Source organism: Chiloscyllium punctatum, chromosome 2, assembly GCF_047496795.1.
Source record: "Chiloscyllium punctatum isolate Juve2018m chromosome 2, sChiPun1.3, whole genome shotgun sequence".
Lineage (NCBI taxonomy): Eukaryota > Metazoa > Chordata > Chondrichthyes > Orectolobiformes > Hemiscylliidae > Chiloscyllium > Chiloscyllium punctatum.
The window spans coordinates 37,626,793-37,644,278 of NC_092740.1; the positions used below are offsets into that span (position 1 = coordinate 37,626,793).

Sequence of the window (17,486 nt, forward strand, 5' to 3'; positions counted from 1 at the left end):
TAAAAGAGTAAGGAGATCCTACTAAAGCTATACAAGGTACGAATCAGAGTAGAACTGGAATACTGTGGAAATACTTTCAGCCTTTTATCTACAGAAGATAACTGGCCACTTCAGAAATGCCAGTATATGAAAAAGGATCACTAGACTTGAAACATTAACTCTTGCATTCTCTCCACAGATGCTGTACAGAGTCTTGGGGACGTGACAACAAAGGGTTAGATGTGGAGAGCTTCTTTCTTTCTTCCTTCTTGTGGGAAGAGTCTAGGATTGGAAGTTATAACGTCAGAGTAAGAAATTGCCTGTTTAAGACAGCGATCAGGAGGAATTTCTTTTAGAGTCATAGAGATGTACAGCATGGAAACAGCCCCTTTGGTCCAACCCGTCCATGCCAACCAGACGTTCCAACCCAATCTAGTCCCACCTGCCAGCACCTGGCCCATATTCCTCCAAACCCTTTCTATTCATATACCCATCCAAATACCTCTTAAAAATGTTGCAATTGTACCAGCCTCCACCACATCCTCGGGCAGCTCATTCCATACACATACCACCCTCTGCGTGAAAAAGTTGCCCCTTAGGCCTCTTTTATATCTTTCCCCTCTCACCCTAAACCTATACCCTCTAGTTCTGGACTCCCCAACCCCAGGGAAATGACTTTGTCTATTTATTCTATCCATGCCCCTCAATTTTGTAAACCTCTATAAGGTCACCCCTCAGCCTCCAACGCTCTAGGGAAAACAGCCCCAGCCTATTCATCCTCCAACCCCGGCAACATCCTTGTAAATCTTTTCTGACCCCTTTCAAGTTTCACAACATCTTTCCGATAGGAAGGAGACCAGAACTGCACGCAATATTCCAACAGTGGCCTAACCAATGTCCTGTACAGCTGCAACATGACCTCCCAACTCCTGTACTCAATACTCTGACCAATAAAGGAAAGTATACCAAACACCTTCTTCACTATCCTATCTACCTGCGACTCCACTTTCAAGGAGCTATGAACCTGCACTCCAAGGTCTCTTTGTTCAGCAACACTCCCTAGGACCTTACCATTAAGTGTATAACTCCTGCTAAGATTTGCTTTCCCAAAATATAGCACCTCACATTTATCTAAATTAAACTCCATTTGAGGGTATTGTATCTTCTGTGGAATACTTTACCTAAAAGATGCTGTTGAAACTGGGACAATATTCCCTTGCTGACTAGAAATCAAAGTGTTTCGGAAAAAGTCAAGAAAATGTCGGTGATGGTTATCTGGTTAGCAATGCTATAACTGAATGGCAGAGCAGACTTATGCTCCTATGTCTTAGGGTCTCTGAGGTACAATATGCCATCAACTGCAGACATAGAGCTTTATAATGCCAGGGAGTTCAGTGCTACAAGTCATAGGGATAGAAATAAGGCATTCAGCCCTTGCAAGTCTACTCTATGTTTGCCTTAACCTTGAATAGAATTAACAACCCAGACTCTATAGCCCTCTGCAGTCAAGAATTCTACACATTCATGACCTCTTATCTATCCAAATTCCTGAACAGGGAGAATGTTTACTCCCAAACTATCCAACTTGTTTGTAGCCTCAGGCAGCAGTTGCAACAGGTTTTATTCTGCCATCCTGGTCTGTCACCATGCTTACACTCTCCACAACAGCTGGTTCTCCAAAAGGTTTATTCCCCACGTCATCTCCAGGGTTGGCTCATTGGTGACAAGGGGTACCCTGCCCTCAAAGACCTAGTAGCAGCTAGATTTAAGACCAAATGACTGGACAAGGGCAAAGAGAAAACTGCATTTGATGTACACAATGCTGAGGGACTCTCTAAATCCATACATACAGTTTATGGTTACACTTTCCCATAATCCTGTTCCTCCCCCAGACAGCAGTAGAGAAGGCCAGTTCTATACACTCCAAGTCCACTGCTACATGAGATACATCATCACCTATGGCAATTAGTGCCCTTAAAAGGATGAGAGGAACAGGACCAAACTAGAAGCCATAATAGATATGTAGAAACCATACAGAAAGGAAGTCAGTCCTTTTTCCTTCATTGGAAAATCTAGTAACTTTAAATAATGTTAGGAATAAAATGGCAAGAGAAAAAAGAGCTGGATTGCATAAGTGCAATGCTTTTATATCAAATGAATACTATAATAGATTTTTTGAAAAGGCAGTAGAGATATAGAGTAGACTTAGTTTGTTCTGCTTTTCATAAAGTGACTTGACTCAAATCATAAGATAGATGGAAAATTGAAAGTACAACCTGTTAGTATGTGCTCTCAGATTTAATTGAAAGCTTGAAGTTGGAAGTATAAAGGTATTTAAAATGATTAATAGAATATTTCATATTATAGTAGGACAAGAGTCTGAAGATGTGTCAATGTGTTTGCATAGTGAGCTTTTTCCATATTCACCATCACAATTTTATATACATTAGAAACAAAATATTCAGAATTCTCATTACTGTCTTATTATTGCTGCTACAAAACGTTTGCCAATCTTCAGCATGCCATTCAAAATCTAACTTCCTAAATGAATCAATAATCTTTTCTGCACTAATGTTCACACAACGACGATCGAGAATCATTGATTGGCGATCTCGACTGGAAACGGTACCTGATTTGTCTGCTCCTCCACCAAGGTTCCTCATCCTAATTGTAGTGAAGATCAGTTAACTGAGCACAATTCCAAAACTGGAAACTTTGACCTTCCTTGCCTGTATGGCCTTGCATGTATGATGTAGAAATGATGCTACATTACTTGTCCATTGCCATTTAAGTATTACCGTCAAAGCTGTCATATTTGTAAGTACATCATCAAAATGAACAAAACAGCACATTCTCGATTTAACCAACACACCAATACTTTGAGGTTTGCTAATGTTATATTTTTAAAAAATCCTTGTGCTTCCTGTTCATCAGATTTCATGGGTAGTCAAGTAAACATTTGTCACAGTTGGGGGGGAAAAAAGGTAACAATGATATTTTTCTGGAAACTCTCCTACAGCAGGATCATACCAGGCAGTACAAATTCATTTATCTTGAGCAACGAAAGCAAGATCATCTCGAATTTCAGAACAAGAAGAATTAGCCATGATATTATCAAATTGCTTTGTGTTTTACACATCAAGTTGAAGAACACAATTCATAATGGAGCAAAATTAAAGCAAGGATACAGATTAGCCTTCATTCACCAGAATGGACGAGCAGGTTCAAGGGGCTGAGTGACCTATTGTCTATTCTCTTCTTATACAATTTGCAATGCAAAATTATTCATTTATAGCTAAAATCAGTCCAAAGTTCCAATCCCTCTTGAAGTAGCATTCATAGATCTTTGAACAAATATGCTGTAAATACAAGCCAAAATTGCTTGGGAGTACAGAACTTTAATATTGCTGAAAAATATAGATTGGCAAGGATTTTCACTTTCCACTCAGTTATTCATCAGTGAAAAGCTTTAGCAACAAATCTGTTTTCAGCAATACACATATCAAAATGCTAGTCTAGAATCAAAAAGTGTCACATTAATTTTAAACAAGCAGCTATGCAGACTAGCTAGAGTGTAAATAGTATTTGAAATTTTGGTTGTGGAATTAGTAAAACTTTGACATCAATATTACAATAAATATTGTTGGCAAAACAAAAAATACACAATAAATCAGAATACAAATTTGATCAAATAATTACATATATTCTTTAAAAAGTGACATAGCATGAACTTTGAATCACTGCACAGATGCATAATCTGATTTTGGAAGAAAGTTAAAATTACAACAGTCTGTTTAGCAGACTCGTGGCCTGCTGTAGATGGTCTTCAATGCAAGTAGTAGTTTAATAATTGGTGTGCACAATGCAGTAATCACTGGCAAGCTATAGTAATGGAAGTAAAAGGAAATATCATGGACTTTAATTATTCCAAAGATTTTCAATATTCCACGAGTTGTTGGAGGAAGGCATCGAAATTGCCAATAGGTAACAATGTCATGGTAGCAGCGAAGATCATGACCAGTTACAGCTAGGTCGGCCTGAAATTGTACAACATGTTAATTAGTGATCATCATTGCAGCCTCAAAAAAAACTCCCAGTTTTGCAGAGAAAGGTTGATCTTCATGGGGTAATTTAATGGCTTTGTTATAGGTTTTTGGTACATAATATTTCAGATTTGTAAAACAAAGTCACTGAATCTGGCCCTAGTGTAACTGAAGGATACTTCACTGATAGAATAAACAGGCCATTTACACCAGCTAGATATGAAATACAAAAGAACTCAAAACCTGGAGATCACCAAAATGCCATCACAACTATGTAGAATTGAGCAGCACACTTCTGACACTTCAAGTCAGTCACATCTTTTCTGACTAGATTCTAATCAGAAGGACCAAAGTTTTTGTCACAATAATCGACAAATTCAAAAACCTAAAATCAAGAGGTGCTCTAAGCTAAAACAAAGTTTTTGGTGTAAACATCAAACCCAACCTTAAGATCATGCCTGTCAGACAAAGAAAATGGCATTAAATGAGGCCTAACTGGCAATTAAATTTTTACCTCAAACATTAATTTTCAAGATCCTCTCAAAATTTGGTCAGGCATAGTGATGCTTGGGAAGGGGCAGAACAATTCACTTGGTCAGTATCCTTGCTACTGGACTTATTATCTACTGTCTACAGCACAGATGCAATACACCACACAGATCCACAGGAGACACTGCAGCCATTCGCAACATTTTCTATAGATTGCACTTCCATCTTCTATACCCACTTCAAAAGTAGTGATACCATGGGAAATCCAGTGACTCCAAGCTCTCCAAATTATGCAACATCTTGTTTTCAATATATATTGCTATGTCTTTATCAACATGTCAGAATCCTGAAATTAGCAATATAACATCATTGTTTGAGCATAATTAATGGATGCATTCCAATGTTTAAGATGTCTCATGAGCAAAGGCGAAACAGATTGAGACTCTGCTCACTGGAGCTTAGAAGAGGAGAGGTGATCTTATTGAAAGATACAGGATTCCTAAGGGGCTTGACAGGGTAAACATGGAGAGAATGCTTCCCCTCATGGGTGCATCTAGTACCAGATGGCAGAGTCTCAGAATAAAGGACACCAATTCAAAGCTGCAATGAGGAGGAACTTCTTGAGGGTTGAGAGTAGAATGCCTTAAGGACAGCTATAAAGGGCTGAGTCCTTGTGTATAGTTGATTATTAGGGGAAATTGAGGATTACAGGGATAATGCAGGAAAACAGAACTAAGTTCTGTACCAATGAAGACAGCCTCAACCATGTCACACTATATGCAATCCCCGCCATACTATTCTGTATCTGTAAAAATCTTCCTTACTGTCCTGTTTGATACCATTACCCTGATAACTTGTTATGATCTCTAACTTCATTAGTTTGTAGAGTTTTGGATTACTTGTTACTTTAGTTATACCCTTGACATTCAATTCTTATACCTAACATGTTATTCCACCCATTTGGTTTGTCTCCAGCACCACCTTATTTTTAACTTTATATAATTATCTCTCTACCTCAGTTAATTGGATTATAGGTCATCCCTTCACTTGCTAGTCAACTGTTGACATTTTATTCACACCATCTGACACTACTAATCACCTAGAGAGACTAATTATTTAGTCTGTTGACATTCCACTCACACTATCTTTATGATCTTTCAATCTCTCTGCCTATAAATTCAGTGCTTGGTGTGTTTTTCTACACTTTACCTGATGAAGGAGTAGCACTCTAAAAGCTTGTGATTTCAAATAAACCTGTTTGACTATAACCGGATGTCGTCTGACTTCTGACAATTGCAATGAGCAGCTTTATCAGCATTGCCCAGATCTTGAGAACAAAAGAACAGGATATGGGTATATGTGCAGCTGGAAACTGGAGTCAAAAAGAGTAAGTGAAAGAAATGGGGAGAAACTAGTGAGCAGTACATTTGAGAAATAAATTTTTATTGTAGTGAAGGTGATGACCCCGTGACATTATTGCTGGACTGTTAATCTAGAAACTTAAGTAATGTTTTGGAGATCTGGGATAATTCCTGCCACAGATGGTTGGAATTTGAATTCAATAAAAATGTGGAATTAAAAGTCTAATGATGACCATGAAACCACTATTAATTGTCAGGAAAAACATGTTTGATTCTTGATTTGATTTATCATCATCACATGTACCTAAATATAGTGAAACGTTTTGTTTTCCATGCAGTACAGACAGATCATTATATACAAAGATCATAGGGTGGTTGAACAGAGTGAGGAATACAAAGTTACAGCTGTAAAGATGATGCATAAAAAGCAAGTTCAACATTACATTTGAAATTTGATTCACTAATGTCCATTATTGAAGGAAATGGTCACCTTTATTTGCTTTTTGGCTACATGCGACTTCAGACTCACGGCAGTGTGGTTGACTGCTGTCTGATATGGGCAATAAATGTTGTCTTAACCAGTAACGCCTTCATGCTATGAATGCTTTTTTTAAAAATATGGGAGTTGGTACTGGTTTTCGCAGGGCTGGAAGTGAGGTGGAATCAAGAGTAGAGTATTAGATCAGACATTAGGTCATTCAACTGAAGAACAAACAAGACACACAGGTTGCACACCATGAGGTTCAGCAGAGGAAAGAAGAAGAAATCAGAGGCATAAAGATGCAAAAAAGGAAAATGTATAAGATGCCTGCATACTTATGTTCAGAGTTTCAGAGGAAGCCAGGTCAAGTTTCATAGTATGATCCAGGGCAAAGTAAGTTACAAATAATAAATCAAGACTCTCAACACTGTTTGGACTATGAGAAAATATGAATGTGCAATATTACTAAAGCAAATTTCAGATTCATTCAAAACATTTCAGATTCATTCAGATTTTCTAGATTAATTCCGTTCTATAGAAATAGTGATGCAAGTGACCAAAACTGTAACAAAGGTTGGCATAAGAACAGAGATGTACAATCTAAATCCTTCAACTGTGCTTCTCTCCCTTTTCCAAGACACAGTTTTGCACCATGCAGCATAAATAGAGGGAGGCAGTGGGTGTTACTGTGCAAAACGTAACTCCTAGCTCATTTTAATATCACTGCAGTAATCTAAAAATAGTACTGGTCTTGCATCACACTTGATTCCTGCACTACTTTTTTTCCACTGTAGCACGGGTCTGTATGCAGCTTTAATATCATCAGCTTTAGCTTACACTCATACTGTTGTTTGCTGTCTCAATCTTTTGGTGTCAATGTCGGCCCTTTTTCTTAAACTTAAATTATTTTAATGTAGAAACATTATCAAAATTCAAATGCTTCATTTTCTAAAATGTCACCACTTTTGATTCAAGAAGAGACACGCACCATAGGGTTCTCAATTATATTGGACCCTCACAAAATCCACATTCAGAGAAGTGTATATCTGAAAAGCCAGATAAGAATGTGGATTCATAAGCTATAAAAGGTATTCCAATAAATATATTTATTACATACACAAACAAACAGAAGGTAATTCTTGTGGCCTCCTCCAAGGATACTTTGCTGAGCATAAACAGGCAATTTACGTCAGTGAAATATGAAATGCACAAGAATTGAAATCATGGAGATCACCAACTTGAAATCAAATAATGCTTCTACAGAAGGAGCAGCAAATATGAAGAATGCAGTGACCTAGAAATATTTAAAAGCACTGCTTATAGTCATAGATACATACAGCAGGGAAACAGATCCTTCGGTTCAACAAGTCCATGCTGAACATAATCCCAAACTAAACTAGCCCCAACTGCCTGCTCTTGGCCCATATCCCTTCAAATCCATCAAACCTTGAAATATGACATTTAGTTTTTTTCATCTAAATCATTAGTACACATTGTGAATAGCTGGGGTTGAAGGTAGATGTCATTTACGTGGACTTCAGTAAGGTGTTTGATAAGGTTCCCCATGGTAGGCTTATAGAGAAAGTGAAGTCATACAGGGTCCATGGTGTACTAACTAGATGGATAGAGAACTGGCTGGGTAACAGGAGACAGTAGTAGTGGAAGGGAGTTTCTCAAAATGGAGAACTGTGACCAGTGGTATTTTACGGGGATCCATGCCAGGACCACTGCTGTTTGCGATATACATAAATGATCTGGAGGAAGGTATAGGTGGCCTGATTAGCAAGTCTGCAGATGACACTAAAATTGGTGGAATAGCAGATAGTGAAGGGGACTGTAAGAAAGTACAACAGAATACAGATAGATTGGAGGGTTGGGTGGAGAAATGGCAGATGGGGTTCAATCAGGACAAATGAGAGGTGATTCATTTTGCAAGATCGAATTCAAGAGCGAACTATATGGTAAAAGGAAAAGCCCTTGGGAAAACAAATGTACAGAGAGATGTGGGTGCTCAGGTCCATTGTACCCTGAAGGTGGCAACACAAGTAGATAGAGTGGTCAAGGCAGTATATGGCTTTCCTTCATTGGACAAGGTATTGAGTACAAGAGTTGGTAGGTCATGTTACAGTCATAGAAGACTTTGGTCCGGCCACACTTGGAATACTGCGTACAGTTCTGGTCACCACATTACCAGAAAGGAGGTGGATCTTTTGGAGAGGGTGTTGCCTGGTGTAGAGGGCGCTACTATGAAGAGAGGTTGAATGGATTAGGATTATTTCCATTAGAAAGACAGGGTGGGGGTGAAGTCTGATTGAGATCTACAAGATTGAGAGAGAGAAGGTGGATAGCAAGAAGCTTTCTTCCCAGAGTGGACAACTCAATTACTAGGGGTCACAAGCTCAAGGTGAAAGGGGAAAGGGGAAAAGTTTAAGGGAGATTGTGGAAGGTCTTTACGCAGAGGGTGGTGGGTGCCTGGAACACCCTTCCACTACTACTGTCTCCTGTTACCCAGCCAGTTCTCTATCCATCTAGTTAGTACACCATGGACCCTGTATGACTTCACTTTCTCTATAAGCCTACCATGGGGAACCTTATCAAACACCTTACTGAAGTCCACGTAAATGACATCTACCTTCAACCCCAGCTATTCACAATGTGTACTAATGATTTAGATGAAAAAAACTAAATGTCATATTTCAAGGTTTGATGGATTTGAAGGGATATGGGCCAAGAGCAGGCAGTTGGGGCTAGTTTAGTTTGGGATTATGTTCAGCATGGACTTGTTGGACCGAAGGATCTGTTTCCCTGCTGTATGTATCTATGACTATAAGCAGTGCTTTTAAATGTTTCTAAGTCACTGCATTCTTCATATTTGCTGCTCCTTCTGTAGAAGCATTATTTGATTTCAAGTTGGTGATCTCCATGATTTCAATTCTTGTGCATTTCATATTTAGAGGTGGTAGAGGCAAGCACACCTGAATGATGCTTTTGTATCTAGATAGACAAATGAATGTGCAGAGAGCTGAGGGATACAGATCCTTAGGAAATAGGTGACAGGTTTAGATTGAGGATCTGGAACGGCACAGGCTTGGAGGGCCAAAGGGCCTGTTCCTATGCTGAAACTTTGTTAACTGATCCCTGCAGTATCCCACTAGTTACTACCTGTCACTGTGTGTGGGAAGAAAGCATTTACTCCTACTGTTTGTTTTCTGTCTCCAAAACAATTTTTATGAATGTCAGTACATTATCCCCAGTTCCATGTGCTTTAGTTGAAATGCTAATCTCTTATTCAGGACCTTATCAAAAGCCTTCTTAAAGTAGACATATCCACTGACTGCTCTTATCAACACTACTAGTTATACCATGGAAAAGTTCCAATAGATTTGTCAAGCGTATTCTTTTAGTAAATTTAAGTGTTCTCAAAAGAGGATCAAAAAGTCAGATAGAGTCCCTGATTTAATAATTATTCATCAAATTCAAAGTAGATTCAAAGGGTATTAATGAGCTTTTCTTCCTCTGGGTTTTATTAGGTCACTATGTTTGTTGATCTCATATTTATTAAAAAGTGCAAATAATATCATGCTAGAACTCAATTTATATATTGTAGTTATGAATTAAAGCTTGTGATAAATCATTAAGTTAAAAATCACACAACACCAGGTTATAGTCCAACAGGTTTAATTGGAAGCTTCCAATTAAACCTTAGATTACATTAGATTACTTATAGTGTGGAAATAACCTCTTCGGCCCAACAAGTCCACACCGACCCGCCCAAGTGCATCCACCCAGACCCATTCCCTAATCTACCCCTATACCTAACACTATGGACAATTTAGCATGGCCAATTCACCTAACCTGCACATTTTTGGACTGTGGGAGGAAACCGGAGCACCCGGAGAAAACCCACGCAGACACAGGGAGAATGTGCAAATTCTACACAGTCAGTCGCCTGAGGCGGGAATTGAACCCGGGTCTCTGGCACTGTGAGGCAGCAGTGCTAATCACTGTGCCGCCCACTGAAATGGCGATGAACATTGTGCAATCAGCAAACATCCCCTCTCCTGGCCTTATTGATTAAGCAGCTGAAGATGGTTGAGCAGAGAACATTACCTTGAGGAAGTCTTGCACAGATGCCCTCGAACAGAGATGACTGACCTCCAACAACCATAACCATCCTCCCATGTGTCAGGGATGACTCCAACAACCAGAGAGTTTGCCCCGAAATCCACTGATTCCAGTTTTGCTAGGGCTCCTTGATGTCACACTCGGTCGAACGCAGCATTGATTAAAATTGCTGTCACTCTCACCTCACCTCTGGAATTCAGCTCTTTTGTCCATATTTGAACCAAGGCTGTAATGCGGTCAGGAGCATAGTGGCCCTGGCAGAATCCAAACTGGGGGTCACTAAGCAGGTTATTGCTGAGCAGAAACCAGTTGATAGCACTGTTGATGACAACTTCCATCACTTTACGAATGTTGGACTATAACCTGGCGTTGTGTGATTTTTAACTTTGTACACCCCAGTCCAACACTGGCATTTCCAAATCGTGATAAATCATGTTTCTTACCAGTTCTTCTATCAAAGTGTACACTGTGCCTTCAATTTCACATTCAAGATGGTGTGCAGCAACCAGCAGCTTTATCATAAGAAATGTCCAGGATGCAGTAACCACCAGCAGAGTCAACCTATTTAAAAGAGAAAATACATTTATTATAATGACAGTAACATTTTGTCAACAGACTACATTGGTTTCATGACATTCAATCCCAAGATGGGGGCAGAATAGCAGTGCAGTATGTGGGCATCTGTCTGGGGCTCATCTGCTCCACCTGCTTTTACCATTTTTCCTTTATTTGTTCTTATTTTAATCTACCTACCTTCCGTAGAGAGAGTTTGTGCAGTGTGGAAGAGAGCAAGCCCAGTGGAGTCAAGCCATTGCAGGGCAAGGGAATCAGCCCAACATGGCAGTGCATCTGTGGCAGTGACGAGAACAGACAGCTTCAGGTTGAGTTTAGCACAGACTGGAGGTGAGGACTAATGCAGGCTGTTTCAAGGACTGTAATGTTTATTTTTCTAATTTATTCTTAAGATCATATACCTAGGTACCTTTCTACCCAAGACGGTGTTATAAATGGCAAATTTGTCAACTTTTTATTGCACTTATGTGACAACGAACCCAATTCTAACAATCCAAAAGGTTTTAAAAATAGCTCAAAAGATTAAGAGTGGGCTGTAGAACCCCTACAGTGAGGAAGCAGGCCATTTGGTCCATCAAATCCATACAGATTCAGGGATAAGGAATTTCATTATATAGCAAGACTCCAAGCTGGGTCTGTTCTCTTTGAAGAGAAGATTGAGAGATATGATAGAGATTTGAATCATGAAGAGTATGGACAGAATGCATAGAGAGAAAATGTTCCAGATTTAAAGGTGAAAAAAAAAGTGAAGAGACCCAGCAAATCTAGTGTAACCGTGTAGACAGAAAAAAAAATGGAGTTAGCATCAAGTCCAATGAGACTTCTTCAGAAACATTTGGAAGAATCAGTTCAGTCTTGAAATGTTAACTGTGCTCCTCTCAACACAGATGCCAGAATTGCTCCAGCACTTGGATTTTATTTCAGATTTCCAGCAACTGCATTATCTAAAATATGGGCAAAATAATCAGTTAAAGCGGCAATTATAGAATCCCAGTGTGGAAGCAGGCCATTTGGCCCATCGAGCCGCACGACCCTCTGAAAAGCACCTTCGAATACTAAAAGAGGTAGTGACAAAAAGAGTGGATGCATTGGTTGTAATTTTCCAAAAACCCTAGGATTCTGCAGAAGTACCAGAGGATGAGAAAATGTGATACCTGTATTCAAAAAGGCAGGGAGGCAAAATATGGATAACTATATGTTGATTAACCATACATCTATTGCTGGAAAGGTATTGGAATCAATTAAACAATTCAGAACATTTAGAAAAGCATAATCTAATCAAGTAGACTCAGAATAGTTTCATGAAAGGGAAATCATATCTGATTAATTTAGATTTTTGCAAGCAAGTATGAATCAGAGTGAATAGTAATGGGTTTTATTCAGACTTCCAGAAGTCCAGCCAAATTTGAAGATGGCACTAAAATAGCTGGAAAGGCAGATTAAAAGAAAGATCCAAACAATATCTTTATTGTACGAAATGACTGTCTATTCCAGATGTGATCTCACCAGCACCTTGAATGGACACAGTGAGACCTCCTTACTGTTATAAACCAATTCCCTTGAAATAAGGATCAACATTCCATCAGCTTTCTGAATTGCCTGCTGTACCTGTGTGCAAGTTTTTTACTGTGTGTACAGGTACCCTGAAGTTCCTTTGTGTTGCAGCTTTCTGCAGTTCCTCTTGGTGTGGAAATTAAATCGACTTGACTCAACTGATAGCAAGAGCAAAGAAAGGAGCTTTATTCAAATTCTGCAGAATTGACCCAATACATTCAGCCAGATGCCTCATTAAGGGGTACTGGAGCATAATTCAGATACTCTTCTTATACCATTCTTAACACACTCTCAAAGGGCAAAGACTGGGAAAACTCAAGTTGATTATTTCTTTATCTCCTGGTTGCGGACATAACTGTTCTTATGCTTTTGCTGAATTTGACTGTCGCAAGGTGAAGTTGAATTTAAACAAAGCCAAGCTGTCTCCTGGCTGCAGAGCTCAGCAAAGTATGGTTTACAAAGCTCAGCACAGCGTTAAATTTAGAAAGGCATTCTCTTTCAGATTTCACAGTAAATGTTAAATTTGTTAATTTTCCATTACACCTCTCCATTCTGTTCTTTTTCTTTCTCTTCCTTCCAAAATGATCATGGCATTTTCCCAAAGTACAGTGTTTGCTAATATTTTGCTCACTTACTTAACATATCAATATTTCTCTGTAAACTGTTTACTCATTAGAGACAGTTCAGAGAAGGTTCACGAAGATGTTCATTAGTATGGAGGGATTATTTATGACCAAGGCGAAACAGTTTGGGACTCATTGGAGTTTAGAAGAACAAGAGACGATCTATTGAAACATATGATTAAGGGGCTTGATGGGGTAAATGCTGAAAGGATACTTCTCATACAGGAGTCTGGGACCAGAGGGTGTAGTCGCTGAAAAAAAGATGCCAATTTTAATGAGGAGGAATTTCTTCTGAGGATTGAGTGTCTCTGGAACTCCTTGCCAGAGACTGCTGGAGGACATTTTGAGGCTGATCTTGATCAGTAGGGAAATTAAGAGTTATGGGGAAAGAGAAGGAAAGTGGATGCAAATGATTGGTAAATCAGCCAGGATCCTATTGGATGGTGGAGCAGGCTTGAGGGGTTGAACAGCCTACTCCTGTTACTAATTCTTATGGTCTTATAATGACATTGGACGGTCCTCTTTATCAAGATGCCCTAACACATTAGTGTTGATTAGTATAGTATATCACGCACATTGCTTAGGTACCTTTTAGTAATATATGGCAGAGGTCACATGCAATTAAGTTATGGATTCCTTTAGTCCTGTTTGTGCAGATTCCACCCTTGTAGTCCTATGCTAGGCTTCTTAAAAAAAACTCAAGCAATTCTGTAACAAAAGTATTTAGACCTAGGTATCCTGTACTTAAGATGGTGCCCTAAGTGGTGACATTATAAAACATTTCAATTGCACTCATTCGAGTGCACATAAAGCCAATTCTAACATTTCACTGCTGGGAAAAGACCTTGTCTATTTATCCAATCCATGCCCCTCATGATTTTATAAAACTCTATAAAGGTCACCTCTTAGCCTCTGACACTCCAGGTAAAACAGCCCCAGCCTTTTCAGCCTCTCCCTATAGCTCAAATCCTCCAACCCTGGCAAAATCCTTGTAAATCTTTTCTGAACCCTTTCAAGTTTCACAACATGCTTCTGACAGGAAGGAGACCAGAATTGCACGCAATATTCCAACAGTGGCCTAACCAATGTCCTGTACAGCCGCAACATGATCTCCCAACTCCTGTACTCAATACTCTGACCAATAAAGGAAAGCATATCAAACACCCTCTTCACTATCCTATCTACCTGCCACTCCACTTTCAAGGAGCTATGAACCTGCACTTCAAGGTCTCTTTGTTCAGCAACACTCCCCAGGACCTTATCATTAAGTGTATAAATCCTGCCTTGATTTGCTTTCTCAAAATGCAGCACCTCATATTTATCTAAATTAAACTATCTGCCATTCCTCAGCCCATTGGCCCATCAGATCAAGACCACATTGTAATCGGAGGTAACCTTCTTCGCTGTCCACTCCACCTCCAATTTTGGGGTCATCTGCAAACTTAATAACTATACTCCGCTATATTCACATCCAAATCATTTATATAAATGATGAAAAGTAGTGGGCCCAGCACCAATCCTTGTGGCATACCACTGGTCACAGACCTCTAGTCTGAAAAGCAACCCTCCACAAAGCCACGCTTGTCCTCTACCTTCGAGCCAGTTCCATATTTAAATGGCTACTTCTTCCTGTATGCCATGAGCTCTAACCTTGCGAACCAGTGTCCCATGAGGAACCTTGTCAAATGCCTTACTGAAAGTCCATATAGATCATGTCTACTTCTCTGCCCTCATCAATTCTCTTCATTACTTCTTCAAAAAACTCAATCACGTTTTGAGACAATTTCCCATGCACACACCCATGTTGACTATCTGTAATCAGTCCTTGCCTTTCCAAATACATGTACATCCTGTCCCTCAGAATTCCCTCCAACAACTTGCCCATCACCGATGTCAGGCTCACTGGTCTATAGTTCCCTGGCTTTTCCTTACCAACTTTCTTAAATAGTTGCATCAAATTAGTCAAACTCCAGTCTTCTGGCAACTCACCTGTGACTATTGACAATACAAATATCTCAGCAAGGATCCCAGCAAATCACAAAACTAGTGTTTCCCACATTGTTCTAGGATATACCTGATTGGATCCTGGGGATTTATCCACTTTGAATAGTGTATTCAGTTCTGGTTGCCTCATTATATAACGGATGTGGAAGAGGATGTAGAAGAGATTTACCAGGATGCTGCCTGGACTAGAGGGCATGTCATAGAGATGTACAACAGACCCTTTGGTCCAACTCGTCCATGCTGACCAGATATCCTAACCTAATCTAGTCCTATTTGCCAGCATTTGGTCCATATCCCTCTAAACCCTTCCTATTCATATACCCATCCAGATGTCTTTTAAAATGCTGTAATTGTACCAGCTTCCAGCACTTCTTCCTCTGTAATAGGCACATTTTTCAAGATGATACCATCTATTTCCCCACATTCTATATCTTCCATGTCCTTCTTCACAGTAAACACTGAGGCATTTAGTATCTCCCTCATCTCCTGCAACTCCACACACAGGCTGCCTTGCTGATCTTTAAGGGACCCTATTCTCTCCCTAGTTACTCTTTTGTCCTTAAATGTAATTACAAAATCTCTTTGGATTCTCCTTAACCCAATTTACTAAAGCTATCTCATGTCCCCTTTTTGTCCTGATTTCCCTCAAGTATACTCGTACTGCATTTATACTTTAAGGATTCACTCGATCTATCCTGTCTATAACTTACATATGCTTCCTTCTTTTACTTAAGCAAAACCACAATTTCTCTAGTCATCCAGCACTCTCTACACCTACCAGCCTTTCTTTTCACCCTAACAGGAATATATGGTCTCTGGACTCAATCTCATTTTTGAAAGCTTCCCATTTTCCAGCCGTCCCTTTACCCGTAAACATCTGCTCCACCTGAGACTCCCAGCCTCATTCCTGATGAAGGGCTTTTGCCCAAAACGTCGATTTTCCTGCTCCTTGGATGCTGCCTGACCTGCTGTGCTTTTCCAGCACTATTCTAATCTTGACTCTAATCTCCAGCATCTGCAGTATGCACTTTCGCCTAACATCTGCTCCCAATCAGCTTTCTAAAGTTCATGCCTTATACCATCAAAATTAGCCTTCTTCCGATTTAGAACTTCAACTTTTAAATCCAGTCTATCCTTTTCCATCACTATTTTAAAACTAATAGAATTATGGTCACTGGCCCCAACTGACACCTCAGTCACCTGCCCTGCCTTATTTCCCAAGAATAGGTCAAGCTTTGCACCTTCTATAGTAGGTATATCCACATACTGAATCAGAAACTTTTCTTGTACGTACTTAAATTCCTCTCCATCTAAACCCTTAACACTATGGTAGTCCCAGTCTATGTTTGCAAAGTTAAAATCCCCTACTATAACCACCCTATTAAAGATAACAGACCTCCTTACAAATTTGTTTCTCAATTTCTCACTGACTATTAGGGGGTCAATAATACAATCCCAATAAGGTGATCATGCCTTTCTTATTTCTCAGTTCCACCCAAATAACTTCCCTGGATGTATTCCTAGGAATATTCTCCCTAAGTACAGAAGTAATACTATCCCTTATCAAAAACATCACTCTCCCCTCAATATCCTTCCTATTGCATTTGTACCCTGGAACATGAAGCTACCAGTCTGGTCCATCCCTGAGCCATGCTCCTGTAATTGCCAGGATATCCCAGTCCCGTGTTCCTAACGATGCTCTGAATTCATCTGCCTTCCCTTTAGGCCTCTTGCATTGAAGTAAATGCAATTTATCAGTCCTACCTTGTTCTCTGCTTTGTTCATGCCTGCCCCGACTGTTTGACTTGCTCATTTTCCCAACTGTACCAGTCTTAGATTGATCTTTTTCCTCACTATTTCCATGGGCCCACTCCCCCCAACCTTACTAGTTTAAATCCTCCTGAACAGCTGTAGCAAATTTCCCTGCCAGTATATTAGTCCCCTTCCAATTCAGGTGCAATCCATCCTTCTTGTACAGGCCACCTCTATCCCAGAGGAGATTCCAGTGATCCAAAAATATGAACCTTCTCCCCTGCACCAACTCCTCAGCCATGCACTCATCGGCTCTATTCCCCCATTCCTACCCTCACTAGCTTGTAGTCCTGGGAGCAATCCAGATGTTACTACCCTTGAGGGCCTCTCTTTTAAATTCCTGTCTAGCTTTCTATATTCTCCCTTCAGAATCCTTTTCCCTTCCTAAGTCATTAGTTCCAATGTGTACAATGATCTCCTGCTGGTCCCTCTCCCCTTTGAA

At 39.8% G+C, this 17,486-nt stretch overlaps 1 protein-coding gene across 6 annotated transcripts in view; it reads right to left on the reverse strand.

Moving 5' to 3' along the window:
* The window catches only part of LOC140496329 (uncharacterized), a 73,130-nt gene that overhangs the window by 17,353 nt on the left and 38,291 nt on the right, over positions 1–17,486 (reverse strand). For 5 of the 6 annotated variants that reach the window (XM_072595976.1, XM_072595968.1, XM_072595943.1 and 2 more), the window contains exons 8-9: positions 10,922–11,039; positions 2,858–4,016 (exon numbers count right to left, since the gene is read on the reverse strand). In XM_072595976.1, coding sequence (XP_072452077.1) covers positions 3,774–4,016; positions 10,922–11,039 — 361 coding nt within the window. In that variant the 3' untranslated portion in view covers positions 2,858–3,773. Of the gene's footprint in view, positions 1–2,857; positions 4,017–10,921; positions 11,040–17,486 lie in introns of those variants that run through there. The other variant, XM_072595982.1, reaches the window with a different exon arrangement.